Source organism: Nanorana parkeri, unplaced genomic scaffold (genome assembly GCF_000935625.1).
Source record: "Nanorana parkeri isolate BGI_ZX_2015 unplaced genomic scaffold, ASM93562v1 scaffold191, whole genome shotgun sequence".
In the NCBI taxonomy this organism is placed as follows: domain Eukaryota; kingdom Metazoa; phylum Chordata; class Amphibia; order Anura; family Dicroglossidae; genus Nanorana; species Nanorana parkeri.
The window spans coordinates 1,156,228-1,168,653 of record NW_017306459.1 but is presented as its reverse complement, the minus strand read 5'-3'; the positions used below and the strand labels follow the sequence as shown (position 1 = coordinate 1,168,653).

The following is a 12,426-nucleotide window of genomic DNA, read 5'->3' as shown; positions in this document are numbered from 1 at the left end:
ATGGTCCTGTTAACTGTGCTGTTCTAATATTAGAGACAACGGATTGTGACTTGCAAGACGGTGAATCACAGATACAAAAAACTCCACAAAAAACAAAAAAACAACCTAACAAAAACACACTGGTCAATTTTGGTCTGGACCACATGATTTTTTTAAATGTCTACATTTTACTAAATGCAGGGCTTGAAATGAAGTTGATTGAAATGATGCTACCAGTTTACTCATGTACAGTAATAACTTCATTTGGAAGATTAAAAAAAGACAAAAAAATTATCATCATCTTCATTCAACGATTAAGGAAAAGCTTGAAAAAAATCATCTAGGAAGCACGGTGAATGGGAATCATAATTACATATTTTTAAAGCTTTTTTTCCTTTTCCCTTTTGAAGTCACAGACATAATAGCCTTTTTGCATGCAGGATGTGGGATGCTACCAGTAAAGAGGCATGTGAGGAATGTACATTATGATGCACGCATATGCATTTGTGGGGTTTTGGGTGGCACAAAATATGTATATACATATTTTCTTGCTAACTGTACGCTTATATAAAGGATGTACAGTTACAGCCTCTAAGAGGGGGAAAAACTTGAATGTGCATATACATGCAATTGGAAAGAAGGTGCAGACATACTCGTAAAAGCCCAGATAGGCATTTAATGACATAATTATTCCAATATCTATCTGGGCTCTGAACGATTTTCCTAGCAATATAAATAAGTAATCAATCTCACCATAGCAGCAACCAAAAACATCAACATCCCAATGCAATCTTTTATGATCCTTTTCACATGCATGGGTGCCGAGAGATATTGGCACAAGATAGCTGGTGTCAACAGCTTTGGTACCCGATAAGGTAGTTAAAGATGGAGGTCATTGAATAGTTTCAAGATGTTATATCCTTAGTTGAGTGAGGTTAAAGTGTATGCATAACCAACTTTTTATAGCTTTGGATAGAGCAGTGAAGGGTTAAATGCCCTATCAAGTTATTTATGTGCTCTGTGTCCTGCTGAGATTTCTCTTTAATTCTTGTCCTGGAACGGCTACAGAAAGTTAGAGTGAATCTCCCCAAACTGAGAGGTAGACCATGTCACTTGTGTAAGTGTTTAGAGTATAGGCATAGTCTAAACTTTTTTGATAGTTTAATATAGGGAAGGGTTAAAAGTCCTTTTAGGCTATTTTGTTTTTATTTGACTTTACTTTCTGCAGCTGGGATGCCTATGGCTGTGAGAATCTTGCAGTGCCTAATGTCATTTGTAGGTTCACCACAGCTGGAGGGCCGGAGGTTCCCCACACCTGCATTAGTCCAAAAAATGACATAATTTACCAGTAGGACCCACCCCCAATAGGATTTAATTGGATTCACCACCATGTCAGATTTGCCGAAGCCAGGCAGATTTGCCCAACACTAGCCTTTACATACTTTTCAAGTCAGGTCATACAAGTCTTTATGAATATAAAAACAGCTTGAAGCAGGTCAAATGCAGGTGTAAAGGAGGTCAACTGCATGCCATTTTAAGTCTGAATGATCTCAGAAACATCTCAAGTGATTTTAAAGCCAAGCTCATTGACACAGCCTAAATCCCCTGAACGCAGGCCCTTATTCAGTGTGTATATTGTTGATCAAAAAGGAAATAGCTAATACCAGTTTCTCTGTAATACATTAATAACTTATTGAACATCATTAAATGGTTTGCTAGTTTCAGTTGTAGCCTTACAAAAGTAACACCAAGGTAGAATGTTCATGTCCACAAATTTGATTTTGCATAATGACTTTTGGGAAAGTGTGAGGGAAAATAAACATGCAGTGTTGCATAAACTGCTGCCACTTTAGAAATATTAGATAAGAACTCTTATAAGTTACTTACAGCTTCTGATTTGGGAGGCACTGGAGGTGGAGGTAAGGGTATATCACAACACTTGCTGGTCAGAAGAGATCCGGGAGATGACTGAGAAGATGTGCCACATTTGGAATGAAGTGACCCCTGAAAAGCATCACATTTGTTCTTTTCACTTTGTGAACGGGTGAGGGGCTGTCCTCCTCGCTTTACTGTTCCCATTTCTAGCCAGAGCTCCTCATAGGCAAGCTCTGGCTTGGCTGGTAGACTAACAGATTCCTCGCCTGTTTCAGGGAAGAGGTAATCACTTCCACTGTCACCAGAGTCCTGGTACTGTGGAGAATCTTGTGGGTACACTGCCCAATCTCCACAAATATCCCGACAACCATGCAGGTTAACCTCACTGTTTCCATGCAGATTGTTTCCATAAACACAGACAGAAAGTCGATGGAAAGACTGGGTCAGTTCATCACGGGCATAGCTTAGTGAGTTGGGTATGTGACTGTGCCCAGAACAATAGCTCTTTTTTGGACTCTTACATTCTTCATTCCAGTCTACTTTGACATCCCTCACCGCCCGGGAATATTCCTCAATATCGAACTGTTCTTGGCATATGTTGTACAAATGCTGAACTATGGACTCTTGCCACACTTCACCTTTCGCTACGTTTTCTGGAAGGCTAAACTTTGGAACAGACAAATGTAAAGGAAAATGCATGGGAATGATTTTGCTGCCACGAAGCACACAAGAAACAACAACAGTCTTGGTTTGAATGTTGACAAACTTATACCGATGTCCCTCCCGAATAAAATGAAGGTCATATGGGTTACGGGGAGGTGAGCTAGGCACAGTCACATTCACAGGCAGTCGTGTTTTCTCTACGATGTTACGGATTGTGTGTTCCCCTTCTTGCATTTGAATCTCTAGAGGGCTGCGAGTGCTAAACCTCCCTTTGCATTGGAATGGAAGGCTGATGCTTTCATTAGTTCTATGATTCATACAGATCAGGCAAGGCATTTTGCCTTTACCCAATTTGCTGATTGAGTTCAATTTTCCAATTTTCTTAAAAATGGTATTCAGACGTGATTTCTCCTTGGATGTTTTTGCATACAGAATTTCAGCCTGGCCCATTAACGTGAGCTCATCTCCTGTACACAGCGTGATGTTATAGACTTCGGTGTCTTCATTGCACTCTCCTGATGCAACCTGAAATTCAAAACAAATTACAAGGATTACTACACAGAAAGTATTTTTATGCAAAATAAGCATTACGTACAACTTAAGTAACATGTTATAACAAAACAAGCACCAAAGCTTATCACAAAGATTTTACAAACAGAAAGTGTTCTATATGAATAGTTCTAGATCTATATCTCTTGACTTTAAGGATAAGCCATTCTCTTTGAAAGTATTACCTTAAATACAGTATTCCATTGTTGTGTTTGGGCTGCAATATATGGTCTTTTACTTGCAATCAAGCAAATATTTTGTGCCGGTAAACCCAAAACAAAATCATAAAAGCCTCCTTATTAAATTAGCCTAACTATATGTGCCCTTTATTTATTTAAAAAACCTTTCAATATAGAAAAATACCTGTTAATCCTGCTTATTACTTTGATTTCCTTGTTCTTGGTGGCAACGACCTAGAGGATGATTAAGTCTGTGCAGCATTGCCACCATAGTGCACATGCTCCTGTTAAATAATGATCTGTCACATTCTATCACCCAGCAACCCATGCCCGCAAGACCGGTACCGATACTTTGTATCATCCCAGCAAGCGTTAACTTTTATGAAGAATGAAGAATTGTGAACTGCTTGTCATCAGAGCGATGTTTGTGTGCCTTACCTTCAAAAAAAAAAAAGGATAAATAGGGCATCAGATAAAAAGTGCACACTAGCAAGTTTCCCCTGGAGAAGCTGCTGTCACCCATATACTTTGTATGTATGCACATGACTGACAGCAGCTCCTCCAGGTAGCCTTGTCAGCATGCTCTTTTTATCGGATGCCCTCTTTATTTGTCATATAATGTGACATGCTGTGGCTTAGACCCACCCATTGACCCAGGCCGTGTAGAGCAGAGGAGAGCCAACATGAATTGCATTAAAATTTATTTTGTTAATTATTTAATGCGTTTTATGGATGGATTCATTGTTGTTTATGTACCCAGCCTACAAGCATGAAGAGAGCATCACAGTTTACTGAAATTTACGATTTGGTTTTAGTCATCTGAATTGTTTTAGTCTAGTTTTAAATCGACAAAATATCATAAGATTTTAGTCGACAAAATATCATAAGATTTTAGTCGACTAAATCTACAGTAGATTTGGTCTACTAAAATCCAGTGGGTTTAGTTAAAGAGTAATTTAAGAATTTCTCTAGAATTTCCATTCTCATTATATACTCCTCGAGTAAACATCTGGTAACCCATTATTTATGATATTAAGTTTTGAACATGCAATGCAGACACATATTCAACAGTTGTGATATATAACATGCCTTTATTTATCTTAACATTAGATTAAACCAAGTCTTATAAAGAAACAATAATATTGAGTATTTTCAACAAAGGACCAGTAATTCGATATGCATTGATTATAACAAATTGCATATGCCATTCTTCATTCTTTCAAGTAGAAGTGCAACTCTAAAATATTACAATGAAAAACTATATTGGCTGTAATGCCATTGCACATAATTACCTACTAGCCGTCTATTCAGGATGGAACCGGAACGGGAAGTCCAAAGTTCTGATTGGATCTCTTCCCAAATCGTCACTCCTTAACATTTTAGTACAGTTTAGGTAAATTGACTAAAATGTCGATACATTTTAGTCATCATAATTTTGTTTTTATTTAGTTTTAGTCACTAAAAAAGTGTTGTCGACGAAAACTATGACGGAAATTAGTAGTCGGCGAAATTAACACTGCGCAGCTCTGACACAGAACACTTCATTGTGGCTGGGCACCTGAAGTTTCTCGAGCCTGGATTTTTTTTTAGGGTCTATGATCCCACTGAAGAGATTACACCTCACTTCCTGACCCTGTAACACTATAACAAGAAATCAGGGGGAGTGGATATCACTGAAAAAAAGACACAGACAGCAGTAAAAAAAAAAAAAAATAGAGCCATTATCTATGATGTCTCTGTTCCCACCGAAGACATATCTATTAGTTCCTGTCCCTAAGGCACCCTGTCATAGGTACAGGAAATTAAGGGCTATCTTTCCGATGGACACACAGGCAGCAACAGAAACCTGTCTGAAACATTTAAGTACATTCAGGGTCCGAATAAGGATCAGGAGGTCTACAGTTTCCATATAAAGCTAATGTAAACAAAATACAGGGGATATGACCTTGAACTAACAAGAGGCAAGTTCAAAACTAACCTAATAAAACTAACTAATAAAGTATTGTTACGGAAAAAGTAGTTGATTGCTTGGAACAAGTCAGTCAACAGTAAAGGAGTTAGAGCATGCTTGAGATAAACCTAGATCTATATTCAAAAGGTTAAAAAAGTAGAGAAAAAAATCCAAATGAAAACAAATTAATTTTAAAAATGGTCATTTCTACGGTCAATCGAAAAGAAGGTTCAGCAGGAGATGGGTGTTTAATATAATTAAATATAATTTTGAGTGCTTGCAATGGGTTCATGCACTTTTGTCTTCACTATTGCATGATTTAAATCAGAGAATAGGTTCTGTTGGAGTCTGTATAAAGCAAGACAATAAATCAATAGAAAGCCGATATTCTAATTAGAAGACCTCCACACACAGCTCTTGCTTAATTTAGTGTAACGCATAAGCTACAGGAGTACATTTATGGACATTCGAAAGACAATATATTGTTATCTCTGGCAGGACTTACATGATCAGATATGCCATTCATTTTGCTGAAGTTTGGGTGACCCGAGGCCATTCTTTCAATTATTACATGGCACATAAACACTCTACAACACTTCCTTCAAACCCTATTTGTTAATGCATTTAAGATAGGGAATTTTCTTAGGAGAAGAGGGGCAGTTCTAAATTAAACACAGATATTTCCATGTGTATTTAAAAAAGAATTAAAGCCAAACCTTTCTTTGGCATTACTTCTCATAGGAGTTAAATAGGATCCCAAAAAGAATGTGGGAATCCACCCCAGATTACTCTCTTTGACTGACTGCCCCACTAAATGTTCCTAAAAGTGTGTAATATTTACCCCAGACCCAATGTGTTAAACCAATCTAATATAAAAGCCTTCAAATTGCAATTGGAAACTGTTGGAAAAACTGGTTGCTGTAACTATAATAGAGAGATAAAAGTGAACCTGAAATCAAAAAATTACAATTGGCTATGTTATAAGTAACATCTAGAAATGTGAATGGTTTCTAAATATTACCCTAAAAATGTACATTTTGTGTAGAACTCCTAATAAAAACTAGCAGTTTACTTCTTGGCATGCGAGTGTACCTAGGCACTCTGTGCCTAAAGCATCATAGCTGTATATCTGTAGGGTGGGAATTAAAGGCATTGTGACTGTTTCAACAGATATGGAGATGTCATTACTGTTCTGATTGCTGGAGAAGAATCCATACTGCATGCATTTCTCTGCTTTGGCACCATTCATTATGTCAATCTGTGTTCAATAGCAACCTCAGATGCTGTTTTTTTTAATACTCCCCCACCAGTTACCAGGTCACTAGTCATCAGGAGATTGCTCTGACATGAGGAAGCAAAGCCCTATTCCTCTACCAATGGCCGCCCCTCTGACACAGAATAGCAGCGCAGAACAAAACACGTTGAGTAATTGGGAAAAGATCAGCTGCAGGGAGCCTACTGGCAATACTGATGACTAGTCCTTTGCCCTCTGCTGACCTTATTATGGGCAGTTTTCAACATTTAGTTCCTGGTTCAGTTAACTGTTTACATTACATTCACTGATCCTGTGTACTTGTATATTCCCCATGAGAGTGTTGTCACTGAAACTCTTGAAGTCAAACTTCATGTAAACCTCTCTTTCATATGTGAATTCTGGATAAATAATCTAAACAGTTTGTTTCATAAAAAATGTAATCTTTTGATACCATTCAGTACGTAAAGTGATGCTTTACATGATGCTCAACTTCTGTTTTTACAGTTAATACTGTCATTCTTTTTGCTTGTGGGAAGATTATGCATTAGCAGACGGACGAGCATATTTGCAAGAACAGATGATCACCTCAGAGTCATTATAACTGTCAAGTATTTTCAGTGGGAAGACATTTTAATATGCCTTATTTTTTCCACTTCAAAGTAGTATATATTAAGTGTAATATATTAAACAAAAGAAGGAGAATTATTAAAGAACTCCGGGCAATTAAAAAAAATTAACCCTTTCAGTGGGGCTACCCCACACCGCAAGTGCCACGTTCTTGTTTTGGTCTAGGGTCTAAAATAAAAAAGATACACTTACCCAAACCTTGGTCCTGTGGTGGTGATGGCTCACCTCTCTTCCCCTCCACTATGGCTGTGGAATGTCCATTGTCATCTTCATTTCTAATACACTGTATAATAGAAGTGATGATGTCACAGGGTCATTAGAGTGCTGGAGATTGCGGCAGGGAGTGGTCTAACAGCCAGGCGTATATCTTTTTTTTTTTCCGACCCTAGACCAACACGAGCAGGGAACCATTGCAGTGGAGGTTAACAATCTTTCATGCGGCCGTAACAACAAAATCTTATTTAGCAACACACGTGCCATGTTGTCTTAAAACAAATATTTTCAAACAATTAAGGTCTTTGATAAAAAAGTAAGGCTCTCTAGTGTAATAATATATTGCAAAGCAGTAATTAGAGTCAGGTTTTCCACTTGGAATCAGGTGTTCCAGTCAATTCGGGTGTGGGCTGCACTATAAATAATAGAAAAGTTTTGGTCATCTGCTCTTAACAATACGAGTCAATAATAAAAACTAGAAATGGTTGATAAAGGTTTAAAAAGATGTGGGCCGTGATCAGGTTATAGTTGGCTAGATCAGCACCACTCATTTTCGTCTGAACAGTGACTGCAGCCAGACCACTTGTCACTGTGTGCCTTATGAAAGGGCTAATAAATGACCGAAGCATTGCATTTTTTTGCAATTAATAAAAGGCCTTCTGTTTGAGCTTTCAATGCGTCAGTGAGGTTCCACTATTTTAGATGAAGATCAGATCTAATTTTGTAAGTCATTCATTTAGGGTTCACAAACCTTTTCTCAAAAAATTTAAATCAATTAAAAAAAAATAAGAGGTAATAAAAAAACAACATGTGTTGTGTTAGGGCAGCCAATTTATTTGAATGGGCATGCTCAACACACCACAACAAAAATCATGCATGCAGCAATGCTGCAATGTAAATGTGCTGAGGTCTGTTGGGATGTCATTCAGAATGAATAGCACCACACCAATCCATGCTACCAAAGTGAGATGGTGTGAACAGGCTCTCAGTGGTTTGGTGTAGTGGTTTGGTGGAGTCGGTATATAGGCGTCTTTATCCCGTAGCTTCTCACCACTGCTATCACATCTGTCACATTTGTTCCTGCAAGTCTGACAGCCATAAAACCATAACTTGCTAATGAAACTTTTAGCAAGTGGCGCAGTGTTTTGCAGTAGTAATACCTTTTTAAAGACTGTGATGTGAGACATTAACTAGTTTTCAGCCAGGGTCAATTTAGGTCTTTACATATTCTAATTTTTTCCCCCCCTGAATTTGGGTATGTAGGGCCTACACAACTCAGAGAATACCTGTATAATTGAAAAACAAACTTTTAATTATTACGGTAGCCCCTATATGAGTTGCTGCAGAATCAGACATACTTCTGCTTGTAAATAGTTAATTTTCACTGTGCAGCCTACGATATAGAGAAACATGTGGGAGTTGTAGTGAAATTACAGGAGGAGATCGTGGTGAATTATAAGGACTACAATTCCCAGAAGACTGTGTGCTGGAGTCGGAGGAATGGGCTGGTCTGGATTTCCGGAGCGATCGCAGTCTGGGGAGGGTGAGCGAACAGTAGAGATCAGTGTTTGTAATGCTGACGCTGGCACAGGAGAGGAGGAGACAATGTGGAGCTGTGAAAGACGGTGTGCTCACCCTAGAACATACCCAGTGAAAGAACCTCCCGTAGTCTGCTCATCAGCACCATTTGGACGATCGTTTCAGCCAGAGGCGGAGTGCTTCCTGCAGGGATATTGCAGCCTGGACAAGCAGCTGCATCCTGTCGATGGGAGACCTGCTGAGGCCTAGTATCCATGCTGATCGGTGAGAGATTTTTAGAGTGACTGTCAGTCTACCGGTAACCAGAGATGGTCTTCAAAGTGCAACTTCTGCTACCAGGACCAAAGGAGGTCGGCTTGAGAGGAAGGGGATACGTGATTCTCGCTACTGCGCTGATGAATGCTCCAACCGTGAGATTGACCCAGGAGTCAGAATGTAGTAGATCCCATTGCACTCCTGAACGGATAAAACCCATTCAGAAATTGGGGGGTCCCGGAATGACTGTGGATGCCTCCGCACATCAAATGCAACAAACCATTAAGTCACTCGCACTCCGTTGCAAATAAGTCAATCTCCTTTATTGACTGACTGTCGTGATGTCACATAGACAAAGTCAATAAATGAGATTGACTGTTATTTGCAACGGAGTGCGAGACCTTAGGCCATTTCTGTTAATTTCTACAAATCAATTCAGCAACACAGTAGGGGCCCTAACGATGGCTAGCCTAGACTATTACTATTGGCCAGTAGTACAGCGAGCTGGGGAATATTTGAGACCGAGACATTAGCAACCCAGTTGATAGAGCCTGAGATAACTATCTAGATAGCTCAGTATTGTATATTTAAGTTATTAGATAGCCGTGGCTACAGATTATCTGAATACTCAAGTATATTGTTAAACACTGTTTCTTCTTCCTATTGTATTTCATTTGTTTGGCCAATCAAAAGAAACTATTTGCTCAGTAAAATTCTTACAAAACTTCACAAGGTGTGTTGGTGTGCTGTGAATCCTTGCTTGATGACAGAAATACCTGGGTTATTCTGGCGTCTCCTTCGGGGGTAAGCGCTACATTATAATAATTAATTAATTCACAGAACATAAAGTTCCCCTTTTTGGTGTTTATTGTCCAAACAATCTCAAGGAAGTCATCATGAGTAAGGCCATTACCAATCAGCATGACGAGAGCAGCTGATTTAATTACTCGCTGAATGCTGAAGTCATGATGTAAAATTAGTCCACATCTGCAAATCTGGAGATAAAATGCCGTAGCCCTGATCAGCCATGGATAAATGGAGAAGACAAGCAAGCTAATCATCTCTATGGCAATCGGTGTGCAGGAAATAAGTGACACCATCAAGGCTGCGTCTACCCCAGGCAGACAGTTCATGTAAACATGCAGCAAGCTGGTGACATGGCAAATTACAGCAAAACACACAATCCACAAGTGTGGAAGTCTGGATATTAGAGGAAGCCATTCACAATTTGTGCTATCTAAGCATCTTTAATCATTTCCTGTCTAACAAAGCAGGAAACAATTGCTGGCTCATTATTTACACTCCGAGCTGCGTATTCAGAACACTAACAAGTCCGGCCGCATTTCATCACTCATTCTACAAGAGCTTCTTGATCATTAATCTTTACCTAGAAAACTGTCTGCTTTTCTTAACCGCTTTTTCTGAAAAACAGACACTAGAGGGAAAATATTTTTAGAACACATTACTGTGAATAACAATCACAAAAACGATTATTAAAGTTAACCAAATTTGAATAAAACTAAGCTCATTCCCGGTGGCGTCACAAGGGTGGTGTCACTACCCTCTGAAAAGTATCAGGAGAGAGGAGGGGACCCGGCGGGTGGCTGTCTCCTCCTCTCTCTCAGTATCAGAATACTGCCGCGTGTGCGCGATGACGTCTCGGCTGGGTGACACTCGGACACCGCTCCGGGTGTCACCCCGCCTCGGGACGCCCCTGCTCATTCCTGCTTCCTCGAACTTGAATGTGAGCCAAAGCCCAGCGCCAGCCTGCGACCATGTATACTGTAAGCAAATAAGAAACTAGCAAGTGATTTCATATCTTTCCATCTATCCAACCCTGCAGACTTAAAGGGTATCTATGGTGAAAAACAAAAAATAAATATGTATTTCTATATTGAATTTCCAGAAGTTCTATCCCACTCCTAATAACCTGTGAATATGTAGTTCAGAAGGCAGGTTCTGTGAGAGTTGTGACACAATGAAGAACAAGTGTTTGAACAATATACCATTATCATCACTTGCAGGAAGCAATGCATGATGGGATATGTAGTCTTGAGAAATCGAGGCTGCATCACATCAAGCAGCAGGAAAAGAGATTGGCAAAGGCAAAGCACATTGGGAATCCAGTAATTTGTGGGAAGTGATGGGCCGATGGAAGGCAGCTCTCACTACATAAAAAGGATTTTTTTTCAATGTGATTAATCGGATTAAAAATAAATAAATACCATCTTTTGCACAAATAAAGTGTTACAAACGAAGTTTACTTTAGAATAAAACTGCATGGACCCATGTGAATGAGGCCTAAAGGCACAGGGACACATTAGAAGCCCTGCACAGGATGGCTGGCGGTAGAGGGAGGTGGAGCCTATCTAAGATGGCGGAGGGCCTTTTCCATTGAAATGAATGGCACTGCAACGGACCTCCCACAGAAGAATTTGTCAGGCAAAAATTTACCTTTTTCCCCATTTAAAAAAATTAATAATTGTATGTGTTATATAAGACATTTTAAGTAATTGTATGGCTTTAAAATAATCTGAATTGAAAACTACAAGCCAATATAATAAAATTAAACAAACTGTTATTTAAAATAACACCAAAATGGAAAGCTCTCCTTCAAGTCCGCTTCTCTGCCGATTGACAGCAGGCAGTGGGCAAGTGCAATATCCAGCCTGCTATTGGCTACCAGCCAATAATAGGCTGGTTACTGCACCCAATGTAGAGTCACAGCGACGTTGGCTGAAAGCACGTCTCTCCTCTCTGCTGGGCACCAGCTGCAGCACTCTGTGTTCCCTCCGATCCCCACTACCTCTGGCAATACAAGTGAGTAATAGCAGAGTGAGGGTGTGTTTAGGGGCGGAGTTAAGGACAGGGCAGGGTAAGGGTTAGGTATGGCAACTGGTGGCTAGTAACTCTTAAGGCCTGGCTAGTAGCTCAGGAATTGAACTTTTGAGCCCTGCCTTAGCTATTAACAAAAATGTGTATCGCTGTAGATCTTTAAATCATCTTTGAATTCATGCCGACACTGTCCACCTTCCTTCTGGAGGGTGGCTACCTTTGTCCCTGATGGTCCTTGTGTGTGTTGTAAAGTAGCCCCCGCTCCAAGCCCACTCCCGTGATGGACTACAATGTTAACTAAACATGAAATTATAGTCTATTGTGGAAGTGAGCTTGGAGTGGTGGCTACATTACAACATACACAGGGACCATGGGGAACAAAAGTAGCCACCATCCAAAAGGAAGGACAGTGCCAGCACCAATTCAGAGATGATTTGAGCATCTACGGTCGAGTGGTGCACAAATAAACTACACTGTTGTTAATAGTTTAGAAACTTCAATGTATT

General features: G+C 39.6%; 1 protein-coding gene across 1 annotated transcript in view; it reads right to left on the bottom strand.

Moving 5' to 3' along the window:
- GAREM1 (GRB2 associated regulator of MAPK1 subtype 1) overlaps nucleotides 1-12,426 on the bottom strand; it is a 118,322-nt gene that overhangs the window by 18,374 nt on the left and 87,522 nt on the right. The window contains exon 4 of the mRNA XM_018555317.1: nucleotides 1,867-3,042. Within this exon, the coding sequence (XP_018410819.1) occupies nucleotides 1,867-3,042 (1,176 nt within the window). The remainder of the gene's footprint in view (nucleotides 1-1,866; nucleotides 3,043-12,426) is intronic.